This window comes from Pocillopora verrucosa, chromosome 14 (assembly GCF_036669915.1).
Source record: "Pocillopora verrucosa isolate sample1 chromosome 14, ASM3666991v2, whole genome shotgun sequence".
NCBI lineage: Eukaryota > Metazoa > Cnidaria > Anthozoa > Scleractinia > Pocilloporidae > Pocillopora > Pocillopora verrucosa.
This window is the reverse complement of record NC_089325.1, coordinates 12387143-12409073: the sequence shown is the minus strand read 5'-3', so window position 1 is coordinate 12409073 and position 21931 is coordinate 12387143. Positions and strand designations below refer to the sequence as shown.

At 36.9% G+C, this 21931-nt stretch overlaps 1 protein-coding gene and 1 long non-coding RNA gene across 3 annotated transcripts in view; one reads left to right on the top strand and one right to left on the bottom strand.

Annotated features, from left to right (window-relative positions):
* The window catches only part of LOC131782425 (probable protein phosphatase 2C T23F11.1), a 30130-nt gene extending 19178 nt beyond the window's left edge, over positions 1–10952 (top strand). Inside the window, exons 1-12 of one of the 2 annotated variants that reach the window (XM_066160980.1) lie at positions 235–258; positions 994–1097; positions 2583–2666; positions 2969–3034; positions 3176–3241; positions 5815–5888; positions 6008–6092; positions 6634–6690; positions 7286–7369; positions 8249–8314; positions 9053–9132; positions 9284–10952. In XM_066160980.1, coding sequence (XP_066017077.1) covers positions 995–1097; positions 2583–2666; positions 2969–3034; positions 3176–3241; positions 5815–5888; positions 6008–6092; positions 6634–6690; positions 7286–7369; positions 8249–8314; positions 9053–9132; positions 9284–9475 — 957 coding nt within the window. In that variant the 5' untranslated portion in view covers positions 235–258; position 994 and the 3' untranslated portion in view covers positions 9476–10952. Of the gene's footprint in view, positions 1–234; positions 259–993; positions 1098–2582; positions 2667–2968; positions 3035–3175; positions 3242–5814; positions 5889–6007; positions 6093–6633; positions 6691–7285; positions 7370–8248; positions 8315–9052; positions 9133–9283 lie in introns of those variants that run through there. The other variant, XM_059099160.2, reaches the window with a different exon arrangement.
* LOC136277975 (uncharacterized) lies at positions 10953–20239 on the bottom strand. Its single transcript, XR_010716129.1, has 3 exons — positions 19924–20239; positions 15412–19732; positions 10953–13960 (listed from the first exon to the last, which is right to left on the bottom strand). It is a non-coding gene; the product is annotated as an uncharacterized lncRNA (long non-coding RNA).
* Positions 20240–21931: the final 1692 nt, after the last annotated feature.

Genomic DNA, 21931 nt, shown 5'->3' with positions numbered 1-21931 from the left:
TAGACAAATTAATACATCATATACTTAAAATAGTACTTCTCATGTCACGTATTAAAAAGGGAAACCTTCAAATCTAACCTTGACTTTCCTTTTTGTAAAATTCCCCCTGTCATATTTTAATTTTGGGTATAATCACTCTTCACATATGAAGCATTTGTCACCTTCCCTTAAAAAGCATCAGTTGCTTAAAAGGTTAAAGAAGATGTTATTGGAAAAAGATTTTGAAGACAGTGAGAGTTATTAAATATAAGCTGTATGGTTAGTGTCTGGTGATAATTTTCCATGACATTTTCATAGTTAAATTCTATGGTGCAGAAAAGTATGTACTGTTTAAATCAAGAGGAGAGTCTCCATATCTGAATTTGAAATCATTCTGGTCATTAAATTTTATCCAGAGAATTGTACATAGCTGCAAGAGAATTCTTTGATCTTTATTGCTTAGTTACTACCTAACAACCTTGCTATTATGTATTTATTGCCTGAGTGGAGGAGCAGGATTGGCAGGAGTGGCTCAAGGTCATTATGTTGATGCTACACTGGCTCCCTGTGTCGTGACTGAGAGCCAACTATTTTCCTGTCTGGCTTGACCAAACTCAGTCAATAAGTATTTTTTTAAAAATGCTTATATTTTGTTTGAACTTACATGTAAGTGGGGCATGATTATAAACGTAACAAGGAGGCTCAACAACAACAAGAGAGGTTTTAAAAGAAAAACTTAAATGTTATTTCTTGGAGTCAGAACACAAACTCAAAATTGATTGCAAAGCAAGACTTATTTCCTCACTTTTGTTTATTTTAAGTCAAATTCCACATACAGAACTCACATTCTTGGGAAAAAAAAAACAGAGTAGTGCTGGTGGTAAGGCAACTTTTGATCTGGTTCATGTCAACCCATACGGCCATATGCATGTCAGCTTTTTTTTGGTGCTCTCAATTACTGAATAAGCAAGGCAAAAGGGGTCATATGATAACAAGATTTATTTTGTGTTTCAGGATGGGTCAGACTCTCTCAGAACCTGTCACTACTAAAGATACTTCCTCTTGTTCAAACAAATTGTACAAAGTTGGTTCTTCCTGCATGCAGGGATGGAGAATAAGTATCCTTTTTGTTGCTGGATTTTCTTTAACCCTTTAACTCCCATGAGTGACCAAGACATAATTTCTCCTTACAATATCAATACAATATCAACCAGATAACTAATGAGAATAAAGAAAAATATCAATTTGGGGATAATTAATTGATTCAATGCTAAATTCTCTGAACTAACATTCTAAGAATTGTATGGTTAACATTAAGTGGAATTACACATTTGATCTGGGAGTTAAAGGGTTAATATTTGTTGAAACCACATGACTCAAAGATATTGTCCATGATCTCCACATGCATTGAGGGTTGGTATTTTTGCTAGCTACTCCTTTCTGAATCACCATATTTTTTAAGTAGACAAGTAGTGAAGTATCTGCATTGATCTAAAACATTTTTTACCTTTGCTTTATTGTTGTATGTACCCAAAATGTTATATTACAACTAGAAGGGAAGTGGCAAGTTATAGCTATTGCGATGGACAGTTTGCCTTCAGGCACTTGGTTGTGTCCTCTTAGCTATTTTCTAATAGCTGGACATTTAACCCTTAAACTCCTGATATCTGATTGTTAATTCTCCCATCTAACTTGCACATAATTCTTTGTAAATAGGTTTTGAGATTTTGGTGGTAGATCAAGACAACTTCCTGATAAGTTTGAATATTCTCATTACCTAGTGGCTGGATAATGTATAGATATTAAAGGGGGAAATACAAGTTACAAGGGTTAAAAGTATTCATAGAACAGTAACACCACCCACTGCAAGCTAAGTAGATGTTTGTCACTCCAAAGGGTATGGTTTTAAGAGCACATTAGTTTGAAAACAGCAATAGATTTACATTGGGGATAGTTTTCTTGGAGATCACACACGCATCTATTGTAAATGTATCTGTCTTTTTAAATTAATAAATGAATAAAAGAGAAGGAAGAGTAACTTAATAATGTTATTGAAATACTTGATAAAATTTACCTATTCCTGACTGAAGCACTATTAGGAAGCTTGTCCAAATACACAAATTTAACCATAAGTTGTGGAAGTAAACTTGGATTTTAAAGGCCAGTAGCCACATTCTCGAAAGACTTGGTAATTCATTACATCTGAGGCCCTATTTTAAAATAAGTTCTAAGAATAGAGAAGTACTGTAGGTTCTGGCACTCCAACCAGTCCATTTTGTTTCTTTAGCGGATAATTTTCTGGGGTAGCCTTTTTGAAACTTTGCAACCCCCATCTTGATTGAAAACAGAACTGCTTTACATGCCTGTTAACTTAAAGGGACCTTTAAGAAATAGGCTTCAGATCTGCAACAAGTTTGGAAAATGACTTGTTCTGGTTTGAAATAGTTTCAGGATTTAGGTAACTAAGGGACACACCTTTGCCATGAATTCTTAGTAGTACCCTCTCCCCCCTTCTTATGTGCAGATTCTGCACTGGCCAAAGGCAACATACTATTTGTTTAAAAACCATAGGAAACTTTGAACTTCCTAAACTTTCAACTTAGACATGGAGGATTCCCATACAGAGATTTTATCTCTAAAAGAGGACAAAGGCACAGCTTTTTTTGGAGTTTATGATGGGCATGGAGGTGAGTGGAACAACACTTGATTAACGATGAATGATGATGTTATTTAATTCATGGCATTTTCCATCTTTTGGATAATGCAGCAAGTTTTAAAGGGAATTTCACTTTATTCTTGTTCAATGTTCCACTAATAATAACCATGGAAATGCTGTCTTTTTCAGAAGTAATGACAAATAACTTGTCATTGAGCTTATGGTTCAGTTACTAATCTTTTCCCTTTGCAATGGAAACTGTGAGACACTTGTGATCAGTAGATTTTGTGTACTTTTTAATCATGCCTCGTTTCCTCTCTATTTCATTGCAAGGTGCACGGGTAGCGCAGTATTGTGGGAGAAGCATTCACACAAAAATTACATCTCATCCTTCCTGGGGTAAGGCATAATATTATTATGATACGAGTGCATCGTCAATTTATGCTTTTTTCACTTGTAAGTTGATATCGACACTATTTATTGGAATTTGAAGTGTGGACCCACTTTTTCAATTTCTTGCCCGTTTTTTTTTTTTCTTAGCAAAGGGAAATATTGGTGAAGCAATAAAAGGAGGCTTCTTAGCTTGTGATACTGATATGCAGAAAGGTATGCCTTCTATATTTACAAATACTGAATGGTTAAGCTGGATTGAATTACGGTTGTTTCGCCTATGGGTTGTTTTGACTACCATCTGTTTGCCTAGTCTAGAGTCAATTTGCCTATGTCTAATATATTAGTTTGCCTACATCTTAAAGTCCGTACCATGACAATCACTGTATAAAACAGTTAACTCAATTGACACAAAAATTGATGATGATCAAAAATTATCACATGAAAATTTGATACCACAACTAATGAATTCTAATGATTACTATGTTAATTGTGTTCATCTCATTGTGCTTTGAAATGAGAGACAAATTGATTTGGCCCTTTTTGGAATATTGGATAAATGTTATGATGTATGTCAATGTTGTAATTGTACCCTGATATTTAAATTACAGTAATTATCATGCTTTCCACGCTTTTGCACTGCTGTAGAGTTCTAGTCATGCAAATAAAGCTCACTGTTGTTGTTGTTGATTCACCTACTTGATGTGCGAAGTTGGAGTGAGTTGATTTGATTTGCACTTGGTGCAGTGAATTCAAACCACAAATGTTAACTGTTGCTTTTGAGTTAACTTGCCTTCAAGCCTATGGCCGTTACATGAAAATGGCTGCTTTTGAAATGAGTTGACTTTGTACGCATATAAACAAGTTATGCAAATACAGTAGAATCTCCAGTTTCAAATTACACAGTTCTTCAATTACACTCTTAATGCATGTTTGTAATTCTGTATGATGTGTGTTCATTTTGCAACATTCTAGAGAACATTTGTTATATATTTGGGTTTTGTAATATGTATTAATCAGTCTCTGATAGATACAAACATATTTATCGCCTACATATAAAATGAAGGTTACAAATGCAATGTAATTGTTACAAGCAACTTTTTACTTACTACATGCGGGGACATTTGGGTTGTTCGCGTGACACCTGCCCCCCCTGTCAACACTAGTGTGGCAATGACAGTGTTGCCATCTGTTGCATCCACCACAGAGGAGGGCTTCTAGGCAGAAGGTGACGATTTGTGTGCAAAAGATGCAGTCAAATTCTTCCATGATATTGATGATTATAGCTTTGATGATAGCGTTGACTATCACATTGATTTTTCCATTGCGAGCATTGTTCTAACGAACTGGTGACAAGAGAAAAAATACTAGGACTTTTATAGTGTCAATCTCTTCTCTGATGGATTGAAATTGCAGCGATATGATATGATTGGTGAATACAAATGTTGTTTACAATCCTTTGTTAAATAAACTACCATGTCTAAATCTGAATGATATGTTAATGAAAGTTTCACCTAAAGTCACAAGCCCACACAAATAATGCCTTAACTGTTATATAAATGTGTGTGTGTGTGTGTGTGTGTGTGTATATAAATATATATATGTATATATTTTTCTTTTTTCATCTAGCTAAGTTTGTGAATCATGTGAAAGGGAACAAACTAACAAAACACTAATTTACAAAGAACAAATCGCAACATCAATATAAACATTGAATGGGGAAGTAAAGTGGGAACAAGCTAATTTCCCAAGTACTATGTCCTTTCAAATTATATGTTCATGAAAAGTCTCATTTTCTTTAGTACTGGTATAGGCCACTTAAGTCACAAGTCAACACAAATAACTGTTATATATTTTTTTTTCATCTGGCTAAGTTTGTGGATCACATGAAAGCACACAAACTAACAATCAAAACATTAATTTATAAAGTCCTACCTCCTTTAGTATAGGCCACTCGAGTCACAAGTAAACACTAAGACCGTAAACAGTGGTTTATTTCATCTTAATACTCAGTTTTTCTGGGTGGTTCAACAAGGACTTTTAAACAATTCAGTTTTGACATATGAACTGTAAACTGACATATTAGATGTAGGCAAACAGACAGTAAGCGCAACAACCGGTTACCAGCTGGATTATGCACTTCTTGATCTGAAGTCTAATTTACCAAGCACTAAACAACAACTCCTAGGGAATATTGATCAAGGCTTCAGTTGAGAACTCCACAAGAATGAAAGCCCCCAAGAGTATAAGATACTGAATTTGCTTGTCTGAGTTTTTTACACATGATCCATCTTGAAAATGTTTTCATTTGGAAGTTGACCCCCTGTGGATGAAAGAATTGTACAGTAGTGTTTTGGCACAGAGTTGAGCAGAAGTCAAGTTATTATGGTCTTTAGATTCATTTATTGAACAAATAGGTAATGGTAAAAAGTATAAATAGAGAATAACAGCAAAAACACCTTGGGGTTTTGCTCCACCAGATATTGTTTCACTTGAGAAAATGAAATTTTAAATCTGAAATTATGACTTAGAGCAGAATTAACATATTATGAGCATATACTATGAGTCATACAATCAATTGATTACCAACAATCACGTATCTAATAATAAGATTTGCACTGACTTTAATGAAAGTAATTTGACACTTCTTTTGGTTTTTTTTTTTCCTCCATGATTGATAAAAGGGGGTGATTATTTCTGTTAATGTTGCCTATTAAATTTAAAAGTAATTTAAAAGCAAAGGTTTCCTGTGTTTAACTCACTATAACGCTGCCACGGTTTGTTTTCAGATGATCAGATGAAGGATGAAATGGCTGGAACAACTGCCATAGTCATAATCCTCAAAAATAACAAGATTTATTGTGTAAGAATGTTATTATCATGATGATTGTTGTCAGTGATATCTAGTTTTATATCTTTGTTAATTCTTCTTACATTGGATTTAATAAATCTTTGCCTGTGTTTTTCTGTCCTGTTCATCAGGGAAACGTTGGAGACTCTAGAGCCATTGCATCAAAAAAGGGAGCAGTGGAACAGCTTTCCTTTGATCATAAGCCAAGCAATGATGGTAACACACAAGTTTTTCATTGACTAAATAATGGTTTCTCTCTAAGGGGAATATTTTAAAAAGTGGTTTGACAGTGTTTACAAATTCAAAAATACTTATGAATTAACTGGGAACAAGAGTGTTATTGTGGAGATTAAAGGTTAGATTTCCTATGACAGCTTGACAATTTTTGAGTTTTTCAAAATTCATGACATCACTCTAATAAACTGTACCCTGACCTGATAACATGGCAATGGAGCAATTTCTGGCTGTTTAAGTTGGAGTTTTAAGATCACTTTGTGCATTATTGACTAAGCAGAAGGTTGAGATGGCTTCCCAGAAATTATGAAGAATGTAAACCAGGTGCAAGCAATTTTTGGGTCTGCAATATTACCTGCTTGATAGCCAATCACATCACAGAATTCTCTTCTCTTTGCTGGTTTGAAGAGCCAGCCCTGAAATAAAATATAGCAATGCCAGTGGCAATAAAGATTGTGATAACATCATGCACCTCAATAAAGGAGCACCTTCACTGAAAGATTGTCTTTTTGTCTCTTAAAAGATGAAACAAGAAGAATCATAGCTGCTGGGGGCTGGGTGGAGTTTAACAGAGTTAATGGTAAGCACTCAAGTGAACTACAGAAGCTAGATAGCTTTATAGTGATAGATAGTCTTGTAGGCTTTAGCCATGCATAAAAAACCTAACTGCAATTTTTCTTTTCATTGCATGCTAAGCCCTGCTTGACAAGGTTTGCTACTAGATGAGTCATTGCAGAAACTCCATGTGATATAGTTTACACCATAACCACATTCTGTCTTCTTTAATGATGATCATTTTCTCTCTCTTGTGCTGTTACCTAGGCACTCCACTAATACAAACAGTTTATCCTCTACTTGAGTAATAGTATGGGCCAACGATTAGAGAGTAATTGGCAAGAAATGCATAAAAATCATATCAACCCTTTACACCCTAACATCAGTATCCAAATTCTCCATACTTTTCTCTATACATTCCCTTTGGTGCTGACAAGGAGAATTTGTTTAACAATCAAAGCTTCTTAGCTTGTGATCATTTTCTTTATTCTCATGATCTCAAATGAATGATTCACCAGTATTATTGTAGGGAGAATTTAGATGCTGGTCACTTTTTGGGTTAAAAGGGTTAAGCATGGTTGTGTGGCATTAACACTTACCTCTTTGGTGTTCACCCATAGGCAACTTAGCACTGTCAAGAGCACTTGGAGATTTTTGTTTCAAGAGGAATGACAAGAAATCACCAGAGGAGCAGATTGTAACAGGTATTGATATCAGTGAAGTGAGCTGTGTGATTAGTTATTAGTAGATAGTTTATATAAGGGAGTAAAATGATGTGGAGTAAAAAATGCATCTTCTTAAAACATGCTGAACTCCAGAACTTAGTTTTAGAGAAGATAGAAAACACTACCTGATTTTTCAGAGCCGAATGGTTTAACCTCAGCCCAACTCTAACTAAAAAGGGCCAAAAACACAGGCCCATTTCTCAAAAGTCCCTGTTACTCAAAATTTACACAGAGAAGCAGGTTCTGGTACCCTAACCATTCCATTTTGTTTCTTCATCTGATAGTTTTATTGCATGGTTTTCAAAACTTTTGAAACCCCAATCTTGAATAAAAACAGAACAGCTCTACAAGCCTGTTTAATTACCTGGACTTTCGAGAAACAGGCCAAAGGACTCCTTGGCAGCTGTGCAACTTATTGTATCAGGGGGGATTAACCTTCACCCACCCCATCCCCAACCCCTCTTGCCTTTTGTAGCGTTGCTGTAGTTTAGCTTTCAGTGACATAGGAGGACAACTGGAGTCCTAAGGTGATTTTCACTTTACAGCTTTGGTTTTTCTACAATTTTTGACATGGATTGTTCTGTTGACTTAAGCCATCCACATCCATTAATTACAGCTATACCCTCATCAGAACTGTTTATGTTTAATATGTAAAATTTACAGAAGCCAAATTAAGATCATATTCATGCATATAATTACATAATAGATATCAACTGAGGGGGTTGCCACAGAGGAAACTAGTTTTACAGATCACTCAGGCAATATAAGTTTAGTGAGTTGAAAGTGAAGGAAATTCAGGATTTTCCTGAATAAGGTGATGAATTTTCATTTATATGGCTTTTTTTTTGGTTTGTTCAGCTCTGCCTGATGTGATACAGAAAGAAATTACACCGGATCATGAATTTATTGTCTTAGCTTGTGATGGTGAGTACTTAAGAGAAGCTGTCTTCCCATCACGGTAGTTTCGAGGGCTTTAAACATCCTCTTAAAAGAGCCCAAAAAAAATTGTTTTTGTTCATTTGTCCGTAGTGCAAAGGAACGGTCAAGTTTCCTTTCAATCCAACCAGGGCTTAATTTATTGATGAACTTATTCCCAGTTTCTGTAGCTTGAAGCAAATAGGATTATTCCACTCTTACTGGACGGTAATTTGGTCTGTCCTAAGTGAAGCACACTTTCCCCCCTTCCAAAAAAAATTCATCAAGTTTCATTGCCTCATACTTGGCTTCCTGGCTAATTTTCATTTGAACTCATGCCCTGAAAAAGGCATTGTGATAGTTTCATGCCTAACTTAGAAAAGGGACAGATCCGAAAATTCTTGTCAGGAGGGATACAAGCTTTGATTTAAAAAAAACAAAGCAAAAAAAACCTTTATTTATTTACACCATAGCCCTAATATGCAAACTATTTCAAAACAAATCAATTTTGAGTACTTCATAGTGATTAGTAGTATGCGATCCAGGTTTTGCAAGTATTTTGATAGCAGACAAGTAGCGGAAAAAAAACCCAACAGATCTGATGGACAGGTCCCGATACCCCTTCCCCTGGATCCGCCACTGGTGAACAATTATGTGTCCAGTGCACTTCGCTCTGGAATGGTGCGTCTCCCATTGAGTTTTCATAAAGTGAAGTGTGTAACCTCTTAAGTCTTGTTCTATTTACAGGTATCTGGGATGTTCTGTCCAATCAAGAAGTAATCGATTTTGTAAGAATTAGGATAGCTCAAAAAATGGAACCTGAACAGGTGTGTGGAGTGATTATCTTCCTTCTGAGTGTTCGCATTTACGGACTAGGCGCGTGAAGCACCAAAGCAATCCAAGATCACTTTTGATGCTTAATTGAAAGCAGCTCTAACGTCTTTCTTGAAATGTAACCTCGCCCTTTCTCGTCTTTAGATTTGTGAAGAGCTTCTTACGAGATGCCTTGCCCCAGATTGTCAGATGGGAGGCCTTGGCTGCGACAACATGACAGTGATTATCGTTTGTTTATTACAAGGAGGAACATACGAAGACCTCTGCCTAAAATGTTCAAGACCGAGTGACTCTAGTTCTGCTTATAACGGCAACTCGGCGCCATTTTATTCTTGACATTAATGTCGGCATGGGTTCACTGTTTCTGTTGGAGATATGAGCAAGTTTGCGGTGGAGGATAAGGGCATGTTTTATAGAAGTTAGAGGTTGACGAGGTTAAGATTAAAGCAGTGAAAGTATTTAGTTGGACTACGGCAAAGCACAAAAGGAGAGAGCGAGATGTCAAACGTTGTGTGACATGTCAAAGGAGTTGTGTGCTCTTCGTGGACTTTGCTGCAGCAGAGTGATTGTACAATGATGGATTTTAACCCTTGAATGTTTCCTTTTTCCTTTTCTTTTTTGTGTTGTATTTTTCTATTTTTAAGGGAGTCAATTTGCCAAAGTAAATAGTGGCTTATCGTAGAAAACCTGGCCCTCCATTGAAGGTATGATCGTCGTGGATTCGGTTGCATTTCAAACCAGACTGTGGATCACGTGGCGGAAGGGAGCCATTCCTATTCTGGAGGGATGGTTCGAAATGGAATTACCAGCATCTTTCGTTCAAATGGACGGAACAAAGTTGCGTCCGTTTTTCCACAAACTAAAGGGTACCCATCAATGAAGGATCGAGTGCCAACGAACTGACACTCTTCCTGAAGTAAGGAGAACACTCCGGGATAAGCGACGGCTTGAGTGTCACTCTGCACCATCAAAGTTAAGCGCTGAAAATCAAGCATTAAGTTATCAGCGCTGGTATTTAATTTAACGTGCGATAGTCATTAGGAAAGAGTCATACGAGTTCATCCTGATAGTATGAGGGTGATAGTTTTGTGGTTTGAATAGGGAAGAAAAAATTTTGTCGAAATATTTTTGTGATAAATTAGTCAGGTGCCACACGTTATTAATTCGTGGTCGCTATTCAACAGATTCAATGTCCATTTAAAATGTTGGCCAACTGGCGTCGTCTTTTTTCTCGAAGAACTTTGTTACTCCTCTCAACTACAGTTTCCGTTTATGCAGCCAAGGTAGCTCGGGAAGTCGGGATCAGAGTCGGAGCGCTTCGGGCTTGAACCGAGTGGTGCTATCGAGCTTTGGCACGGACCACTGGGCCGGGATGATGTTACAAAGAACGCGTCGTTTCGTGAATTGAGACTAACATTCTTTAGTGATTTACGGATGTGATTTTTTATATGCGCGCTATTTTAACTGAACTTGGTTTTCAGTCGCGGTTATTTAAGGGGAGGGCTGGGGTGTAGATAATTTTTTTTTTTTTAACGAGAAACCGTTTTTCTTTAAGTTTAGCGTGGTAGTTTAAAGTTTTTTTGTTTTTTTTTAGTATTGATGGTCTCTTTCGCAAACTTTATTTGAAGTGTCGCAAAACACTTCTAACAGAGGAAGTTTTGCGTGATTTCAGGTCAATGACTGCGTGACAGACTTTTCGCCGGTTGTGTTGGGCTTGTATGGTAACGCAAGCTGGATGTAAATAAGTAGTAAATCAATTTTTCTACAAAAGCGTTGATTTGATTTGATTACTGTACGTTTATGTTGGGTTGAGAGAGAAAAATGTGTTCGAAAATTTACTAACCAATCAGTGTTATCTGTTTAAAACAACTCGCTAAGACTATACACCCAGTATTTCCCTTCATCTCTTTCAAGTGATTGTTTTATGCGAATATTGCACAAACTGTATTTCTTCGATTAACCCTTTAACTCTCAGATCAAATTTGTAATTCTCCTTACTGTCAACCATACAATTCTTATAATGTTAGTTCAGAGAATTTAGTATTGGATCGACTAATTATCCCCAAATTTCTTCATTCTCATCACCTATCTGGTAAATTTATTGATATTGTAAGCAGAAATTCTGTAATGGTCACCCGTGGGAGTTGAAGGGTTAAGCGCCTAAGCTCGAATAAGTGTCCACCCTTCAGAGAGAGAAGCGCCCTCCTCATTTTCCCCCTCTCCCCTCCCCTACATACATACATACATACATACATAAGCTTTATTTATCCTCGGATTTCAGTGTAGCTTACAAGCTAGTATCTCCGATCCCAATTACTAATTTTAAAAGTTACAGCAAGAACAAGGCTAAAAAGAGAAAAAAAAATTCATAATGTAATAATATAATAATCATTAATATAATAATATAATGTAATATTAATGTAATATTAACAGAAACCGTGCACTAACAGTTTGCGCTTAAATACACTATAATCTACAGTCTTTCTAAAGTGGTCAGGGAGGGAGTTCCAGTACTTAACAGATGAATAGCTAAAATAATTTAGACCATATGTGGTTGTAAACGGCTTAGGAAGTGATAAAATATTGGTGCCCCTTAGGGAGTAAGCAGTAGATCTTAGCTTGATCAGTTGTTTCTAATAGCACGGATATTTACCAAGATGGAGACAGTTGAATATACAAATCATCATATTTTGTATCCTCCTGTTGGCTAAACCACACACACCTGCCTTGTCTAAAAGATCATCATAGTTCGAGTCCCATTCCTTTAAAACAAATCTTAAAATACGTCTATTTAAGGTGTCCAGTTTAACAGAGTCCTCTGAATTACAAAAGTGCTATATCATTGAACAGTAGTGAAAATGGGGTAACATAAACGTTTTATAGAGGCGAAGCATAATTTCGGTAGAAATAAGTTTGCCAAATCTTTTGAAGACACTGAACTGATTATTTATTTTTTTACATACAGAGGATATGTGTTCCTTGAAATTAAGTTCATTATCAAGAATTATTCCAAAAAGTTCCAGGCATCCCCTCCCCCTCCCCTTCCACAAAATATGGATAACAGAATATCCACCGTCCATGATACATCTTCACGATTTGTTATTATTTGTTTTGTTGCGAATTAAACTTGCCACTTGCTGGAAATGGTGGAATGTTATAAGCGTTTAGCGTCATTAGCTGCCCACGCGCAAGGTCCATGAAGTGAATAACCATTCAGGGCACTTAATCGAATAAATATTCAAGTTTGTAGTAACAAGGAACTCAAACATCCGGATAGTAACAGGAGTCATGTCATTTATTTGCTAAGGTGTTTGAGGTCTCCAAGAGAAACTTATTCAACTTATTCAACTTATTCAATTATAGCCATCACATACATGAAGATTAGAGCAAGGCACTCATACAAATTTGATTACTTTTTTTTTTTTAGGTCACCTGGGAAAGGGGGTGGAAGATTTTGGAGGGGATCATTTTGTTTTTCATTTTTGTAGGTGTTAAATAATGAACGGTTGCCCAACAAACTGTTATTAACTATTAGTTGACAACAGGGTGCCTAAATGTACATAACGTTGTATTTATTCCCTAAGAAAATGATTGATGCCATCAAAATTAAACCTTTGTGTTATGTTAAGTGTCTTTCTGTGTCCTAACAACAAGATAAGAAAAACCTCAGAAAAGGAAGATTTCATAAACATGCAAGATCAGCAGACGCCGTCGAGTAAAGTGTTCCGGCCTTCCGGTGTAGACACAACATTAGTCCAAAGCTCGGTCGCGCCTGCCTTTGACGTCACTTGTTTTGACGGTGAAACCTTGGTAATTAAGACATTTTTAGACAAACAAAGAGTTCTTTTCAACATAAGCTGACGTGGAATCTTCTGGAAAAAAAACATTAAGGTAAATTCCTAGCTGTTTTAAAATTATGATGTCTTCTTTGCACTTAATAAAAAGCTAATCAACTGTGTTTCAGTCTATTGCCAAAAAGGAATGACACTGTAGAAGTAGGAAAATGAAAGGCTCGTCAACTATTTAATAGGCTACAAAATTTTTACAAAAGAACTAATATTCTTCGAAAGAAATTGGCAAAAACTCAATACAACTTACATAATTGTGATGTGCTATAAACGTTAGAATCCTCTTTTTATAGTTGGAAACAAAATCGATTTAATTTCCCGTTCTTATACTGTCAAGTTGTTGCTCTGAGAAGAGTCACCCTCAATTTTCTCCGCCAGCGTGATGCTGAGGAGAAGAGCTTCGCCTAAAACCGTCGTGGCCTGGGTACGAATAATTCGAAGACCCAAAATTTCATAAAGGGCTGGCTAAGCTTCTGAAGAGACTTTGGTGCCGCGTAAGTGGGGATTATGACTAGATTCTATCAATCACTGAGTTGATAATGTAAATTGGCCACCGTAAAGAGTTTCTAAAGCTGACGTTTCAAGAGTTAGCCCTTCGTCAGAGCGAAAATTTTATACCAGAGTTCAAACGCGTTGACTAAGTTTGGTTTCGAGAGTTTTCTTTGCGTCTTCCCGTTTTATACATGAAGTTTTCTTTCGAAAAAGAGACTCCAGATTCTAATTTGACTTGGAGTTATTGAGCGAAAAACCAATCTGCGTATGTGCCTTCTATATGATTTATTAACTGGAATCAAACAGGAAGAGTGATGAAAGAAAGAATGGTGTTCCTAATCTTGCCAGCATAAAAGGTTCTTATCAGTTTTATTCTCCGCTACACCAGCTGGGTGCGGAGATCATTTAAAGACTCAGTTGTTGCATACGAACGGCTTTCCTCTTCTAGAATACTGGCAGTCCCTCCTTTTAAACAAAGTCCCTCGCGCCACAGGCGGCCCAAGCTCCAGCTGTGAGATGATCATCTTGCGCAATAACAGTCATGACGGAATTATAAGAGTTTGTATGGGCATATTTACGACCGCTCTAAGGAATAAAAAATACGTCAAATTCTCAAAAAAAAAAAAACCTCACCTTACTTCCACAGTGTGTCGCTTGTTATCTGACCACTTACTTTGATGAAAAGAGCCCATTTAAGCGAGTTGTTTATTTCGAGGTTTTCAACGTACATAAGAAAAGCTTTTCTTATGAACGTTGAAAACCTGGAAATGGACAACTCGCTAAAATGCGTTCTTTTCATCAAAGCGGTCATATAACAAGCGATACGCTGTGAAAGTAAGGTGAGGTATTTTTTTAGAGAATTTGACGTATTATTTTATACCTTAGAGCGGTCGTAAATATTCCCATACAAACTCTTATAATTCCGCCATGACTGTTATTGCGCAAGATGATCATCTCACAACTGGAGCTTGGGCCGCCTGTGCTCGCGCCAGTAAAAAAAAACATCAGTGGAGAAAAGTTCACGATAGCAGGCCGCACGGAACTAAATTTGAGAGAAAAATCCATTAATTCTGCTAAACTTGACCAACAAAAGTTAAGTTTATGCTCCTCGATGCTCGTTAGACTCGTTTAAGTTTACAGATAGCCGCAGAAAGCAAACGACACATCATGCTTTTCTGTCTTCCAAATGTTCGATGCAACTAATTCTGTAGTAGTTCTTCTTCGCGCGAGAAAAAGCCGACACAAATATCACAAAAATTCATAACTCGATGATTTTGGAAGGTCAAATGCTGACCGTACTTGTGTAATAAAATCACATTGCACTCAAAATGGATGACAAGAATTATCTTCTGATACAGCTGTGTGTTCACAAATCACTCTTCCTTGCAGGTGAGTCTGTCAAGTGATGCAATATTTCCAGCTACTGCTGAAATATAAATGAAACCTGAAAAACATACCTGGAAGTCTATCTCAAAATCTTTTTCAACTGCAATCTGGTTTTTATCACAGCCAGACGGGAAAAAACATTTTACTCCAAGCTGCTAATTAAGCCGGTAAAGAACTAATCTTTGGAAAATCCGTTCCAAATCATCATCATTTTCTTGCTGTAGTCCCTCTAAAAATCATTCAAGCACAAGTTCTCCACATTCTAAGACGGTTTGACAAAAATTTCAGTCCTTAAAGCAAGACATACAGTAGTTCGTCTTATCGCGAGCGTAGGACGGCAAAGAAAACATTCTGAGTTCCTATGAGAAATCGACCCTCGAAGCAATCTGTTTCCGCGCTGGGCCGTATCACAAGGTTCACACTTGACTTGCATTCTGCATTCTACTGGGACGAGTAACGGCAAAAGCGTAGTGCGGGTAAATACAATTAATAATACTATAGGAGGAAAGTAAAGTTATGACAGAAATCATGAGTCGTTGTAAATACCTCTGGAATCATTGTTTTCCACTCTTCTCAAATAAAATTTTCATGAATGGCCTAAGCTGTACGTGAAATTCACATTTGGAAAAAACTACATTAGAGTCGAACAGTCCGAGAGATTTCTACAGTAACCAGTGCGGTGTCTATTCTCGAAGATATTTTACTGAGCAAGGCTAAAAGGCCAAAATTCCTATCGTTGTTAGGAAATTCCTTGACGGTTCCGCCCAGGTCATCTAGAATCTTCTTTCATCATATGAAAACAAACATCGGCATCGCGAGACATACCGAGAATTCCCAACACACCCACGATTAAAACCGATCACCCGAGCATAAACACGATAAGCGTCGTTTCGCTTCGGCTTGATTCACTTTGTTCCAGCAAAAGAATGCCTATCTTTTGATACTGAGTATTATTTACCATCCATAAATAGCAGGAAAGGTCGCGATCTTTCAATTTTTTTAAAGAGGTTTAGTGACCAGAATGAAGAAAATCATTTATTTAACAAATATGATATTCTAAAAAAAAAATCTTCTCACCGCACAAAGCAGTTCAATTCTAGCAAACATTCGCCTCTCTCGGCAAACACAGAATACTATTGTAATCAGGAGTTAAGAAAATTAATTATAATATTATTGTTTACTTAATTGCATCCCTCTGTTCTCGCATTCATACTAAGGTACTCTTTCGACGAGCAAAGCGGATTAAGCTAGTGGGAGTGGTAATCTACTTAACGAAAAACAAGTTCTAAGTCTCATGTTTACATTTTGAGCCGTAATTGATACTCCTCAGCTGTATATGTATATTAAGAAGGGGTGGGCGGCATGTACAACCTATTTTTAGAAACGGTTTCCACCCAATTTGGAAACAATGGAAGAAAGAAAACTCTCGTGCAACTGATCATCACAAATAATAATTCTATATCAGTACAATTTTTCTAATAGCGAGACCACCATTGAAGAATAAAGAAAGAATTCAGAAAGTCATTTCTTAATGAGGTTATGATAACTTTGGTCATTTTGGAGAAAGAGTTAAGGTTTTAAAACTTAAATTCTATATCACAATTGTTTTACACCAATATGATTTGGATGAGAAAATCAAAAGGAAAGTATAAGAAAAAAATGAGATGATTATTTTTAAGGCTATTGTAGACACTCTTTGTCTTATTCATGTAAATGTTAGGATTAAACGAAATTGTAAATTGCAGTTATTAATAATGATCTAATTTACATTAGGAAATAGCCGAGATACTTCGTGGACCGTGATTCGTCAAAAACCTATCGTTTATTGCACCGGTAAAACCATAGAAAATTGAAATTTATCTTAAAAATGCAATAGACTGCATCTTTTGTCGGTTTACCGGCGTATTTACCCGCTTAGGATGGTAGGAGAACACTCGAAAAGTCTATAAATCTAAGTGTGTAAATCACAAGCCTCCGGCTCGTGATTTACAAACTATACTCGTGTTCTTCTAACATTACTCTGGTAAACCAGTAGAAAGGGCAATCTATTTCTTAATGGTCTTATTTACTTTAAACCGTTTACTAATGTTGCAATTCATACAAAGGAACAAAAGCATTTGTGGAATAAAATCACTTTACCGAGTTCTTAGCACGTATCTTTTGAGAAGACAATACGGAGGGCGATCTTTGAAGATACCCCACAGTAATACGCTTTTTATAATTCCTTTAGAAACTATAATCCACGAAAAAACACAATGGAAACCCTTGACCGGACGATGAACATGAAAATTATTGTTCAATTCCTTGGCCAGTTTCCTTCCGGTAATGTACGGAAACCGGCCGGCGTTTGAAAAACTTTAATTGAGTAACACTAGATCCACTTCGTAATTTAGTTGAGGCCAAAAAAGATTAATCGACTACATGCACTGTTTCATCGTTTGAGTTTATGGGCCTTGTTTGCCGAAAAAAGTTTTCTTCTCGGTTCGAGTAGTATCTTTACTCGTTGCAGCTGTAATTAATAAACAGAACCAGCGACAAAATTGAATTGTTGTTTGTTTTAAGACTGAAAGTATGTTGTGTTTGATTTGCTAAAATCGAAAGTGAGGGAATTTACAGTTTACGCCGCAGCAAGAACAATTCTCTTCGCATTTTTTTTTTTTTCATCTGTTTTAAGCAGAATCACTACAAAACGATTTGAATTGTTACTCAGGGGTATAAGAGTAGTAGTCATGTTTTTTTTTTCTTGGTTTGTTTATTGCAGAAGCTCTTAAAAGTACATTTGCCTTGTCACATTGTTGTAGTGCATGAAACCCCGACGTAATTTACCAAGATTGTTTCAACTCGGTATGAAAAGCAAACAAGTCAAACTTCTCGAAGATAAAGATTGCCCATTCTTGGTTAGTATTTCGGTCTAACTGAAGCCACTTTAAAAATAAAAAGTGCTTCTTTTACTAATAAGCAGAAATAAGCTTTCAGTTTCAGCTGAAAAGGATATCACATAGAAACAAAAAATAGGAAAATCAGACAAGCCATCAAGACTTTGAATAAGCCAACTTATTTCAGAAAAATCGCCTATGGATGAAGCCCTATTGAAACAGATTACTGCATTTGAAAGCAATTACGAATGATAGTAAAGCGGTGCTGATGTGAAGCTCATCTCTACCACAGACGACAGAGACACCGGCGGCATTAATAATTATGAGATACCAAGACTTTGTGGAATTAAAAAATTGGAAATCAAGAGCTAGCAAAACCGCAGTTTACCTGAAACGGTAAGGCAATAAAACAGCAAAGGATCAAAATTACCTTTGAAAAAAATGCGGAAATGAAAGTTGCAGCCATTTGCTCTGTGATGTTAATAACATTAGTGGAAAGAGGACTTTGTCTTCTCTTAAATCAGGAAGTGGAAACAAACTAATTGTTTTAGGAATGTATGTAATAATTACAAAATAATTTTTCATTTTTTTAATGCAACTGACTTTTATCAGTTTTCGAGAAAGCGCTGAGTTGAACAACTACCTCGTTGGAAAAAGCTCGGATTCTGGTTGAAATGTACTTAGCTTTTGTAATTACTGAAAGTTCTGAGGAAAAACCTTTCTCCTTATTAATTGAATAAGAAATTCCTAGAGTTTATCTCACAGTCTTAAATAAATTACTCAATAAAGAAAGCCACCGAACAGTGGCAGAGGAACCTAGAACCGTGATCGCCGCTAAAAACTGAGGATATACCGATTATCACTCGGCACTGTAGACGGACACCTCTCTTGTAAGCGGACACCCTCAGGAATTGGAAAAAGTTTCCGTTAGTAGAACTGTCCGCCTACGAAAAATTTGTTCTCATAAGCGGAAGAGTCCGCTTACGGGAGAGTGTTATGTCGGTCGCTTGTTGACGTCAAACGAACGGACAGCTCGCTTTCCTGCGTACAAATGGATATTTGACAAAACTGATCCCCAATGTTCTGTTGCTCTTTCAAAGATCATATTTTTGTTGATTTCCAAAAAGAGACAAATGCCGTTGCCAATAGTCAATCATTATGCTCTCTCTAGCGAGACAGCGTAAACAGAGGGAAAAAAATCCAACTTCCACTTTAAAAAGTACCCGCGTCCGTTTACGACGGAGTGTCCGCTTTCGGGAATGAACAAGTACAGATTTGGAATGGGAAGCAAAAAAAGGTGTCCGTTAGCAGAACTGTCCGTCTACGAGGATGTTCGTTTGCGGAGAGTTGATTGTATTGAATGTGTTTGGCATATACACCATCACATCGATCTGTTTACAAATGTAAGTACAGTATCTAATACGATACTAAGTGAAACAAGTGTACAAGTTATATTAACTTCTTTGTCTATTTCTTGCTGTTTTGTTCTGTTTTTCTAGAGGTAATAGATCTCACTAGACTTGAGGTCAATAACGAAATTTTATTATTCACACTCACCTAAATGGAAACTGAAAGTTTGGATCGCGCCGACGGAAGACTATGACAGAACGGTTTTAGCTTTACTGATGATACATATAGTCATGGAATGCGTTCTATGCATTCACAAGCTTTTGGATTTTCACACTTTCGGTGAAGTATACACTCCGAAATGATCTCCCACAGAATGACACGTTTTCCCTTCACGAATCGTGCTAAAGCGTTCTGTGACGTAGCCAACCTATCATGTTTTTTTCTTGAAAAGAAAATGCTGTTTCGCTTGAACAGGAAATCCTATGAAGACATATACTGGTTATTTGAACTGCACCGGAAACCACGATTGACGTCAGAACAGCTGCGTACGGCGAGGCCGCAGGATGTGACTCGACCAGCGAATAAAAAGCGAAAAACCGCATACGAGGAAATATTAAATATCCAAGATGTTCCAGCGTTTCCTTAGAATTAAAACAAATCATTTTCGCGTAAATGAACGCAATTATATGTGTCTTGACCTTTTGAATTTTTCGATGCTCTGATGTGCAATTCAGTGTACATTGGAGTAGATGCATATGTGCGACGCATGAAAAAAGACCGAACCAATTTTCTGGGGGAAAGAATCTACATTGATTACTACTTAAATACTCACCAAAATTCACTGAAGATCTCCTCAAGAAGATTTTGCCGGGATGTTTTTTTTTTCTTTCATCCAAAGTTACCCGCATGTTTAAAATTTGGGTTCTCTATTTCGGGCCACACAACTGTATACTAACCTTATCGCATACCTTTTTTATCACACGATGACAGATTGAATTGAAGTTTCCGAGTTTTTTAGGAGCAAGGATGATGCCAAAACATCTCTGCTGAAGCGTGTGCCCAGACAGCCATAACAGCTAAAATGAAGAGAATATTGTACAGATCTTGACAATAAAAGGTTGAAACTATTGATATTGAAGGTCTATCGAAGTTGACGCTTAATAAGGTATGAACCACACAAATCAGTGTACAAAATTATGTGGTTAATGGGCTTGTTATTTTTGGAACAAATGTTGACCTCTCTACTTGACACCTAGGCGACGCCCTGAAATCCTTTGTTCCCGTTTTAGAAATCTTTAGTTTGTAAACAGTCTGATATTACAGACATCGGAAATTATCAATGACCCCTTTCTGTTTAATGACCTTGTCGGCAAAAGCTCGGCATCGTGGAACCGCCTACGAAGTTAATACTCGTGCGACTCCCGCAGCGATATCAGCTTTCGACATTCCGGAGTTAATTTACGGCAGCTTAACGAACCACATCGGCGTCTCATCGGCATCCCGAAATTTAACACGATAATTATCGATGCTTCGACCGGAATTTGCGATAATCTAGCGACTTAGTGTTAGATTTCAACGAAAGAAAGTAATTTGAATATTTAGCGTTCCTTAGGATTTAACTAGGGCTGCAAGTCTCTCCAGAGAAAAATTGTTTATTTAGAGAATAAGTTTTTAATTTTTGGAGTATCATTTTAAGAGCCACTCTAACTCCGATGAAAGCTGTTGGCTAAAACCGATCTTTTTATCTGACAACAAAAGTGTTTTAGGAATGCTGACAAAATGGTTACATTTTAATTAAACAAAGTACCAAACTTGGGTGTTACACCTTTGCTGCTTGCGGTGGGTCCGGGGTATCGTAGGAAATGAAGCTCATCCAAATTAGCTCCGTAACTTCCTCTTCTGTTAAACAAACTCTGTAAACGAGGATGGCGAAAGATTAATACTGTTTTATTATGCAGGCTGGGTTGTTTACAAGTGTAATAGGAAAAGCCCATGTAAACAACAGACAAAATAAACAGAGTTACATTCCTCAGCCAGGATGCATATAGGGGAGGAAAAAGATAACTTGCATTTACCGTTTGATCTGTTTGTATAAAGCTTGCGCAGTCAATGAAGCGAGAACCGCTCAAGGCAAGAACGCAGATTTTTCGGGATAAGAGAGTATCCGTGCCGAACTAATCAGATATAAATCATCAAAGCTGTATTTTTAAATGACCTTTCGATATCGTTTGATCGGCTATTCGATAAACGCTTATACGTCACACTCGTGAAGTGATCGCTACTTCCCGAATTTGGTCATGTTTTCCGACGGCTCTGACCATGACAATAATTTTCCCACGATCGGACATACAATACCGAGTTTCGGTTCACTGCCTTGATTATGCCCTGAGGAATTAGCCAGCTGTTTTGATAAGATGCAAATTAAAGTTCTCGATAGAGGTGACTGCCTGCAGAGTACTCAATGTGCAGTTGTTGCGAATTAGAATCGCTCAGTTAAAGGCAGAGATCGGCAGAAGGAATGTAGATTCGTGGAATATTCTAGGACGGAAGTGTATCTGTCATTTAAACACATTGAAATTACAACTTTCCATTGTATTCAAAGTGTTTATTTTGCTGACAAAGGATTCATTTCAAACGTCGACTTTTTAATAATAAAGTTGTTTTTATCGCTCTGAGAATCATGGTGTCATCAACCATTAGCCAATCAGATCTCGCGTAGATTACTTGCGATGACCCTTGGGAATATTTAGGTCACCATTGACGTCATGGATTGTAGTGCTTTAGAAAATTCAGGGGTTTTGATTGGCTCAAAGTAAACCTCTAGAGGACACTGATTGTTC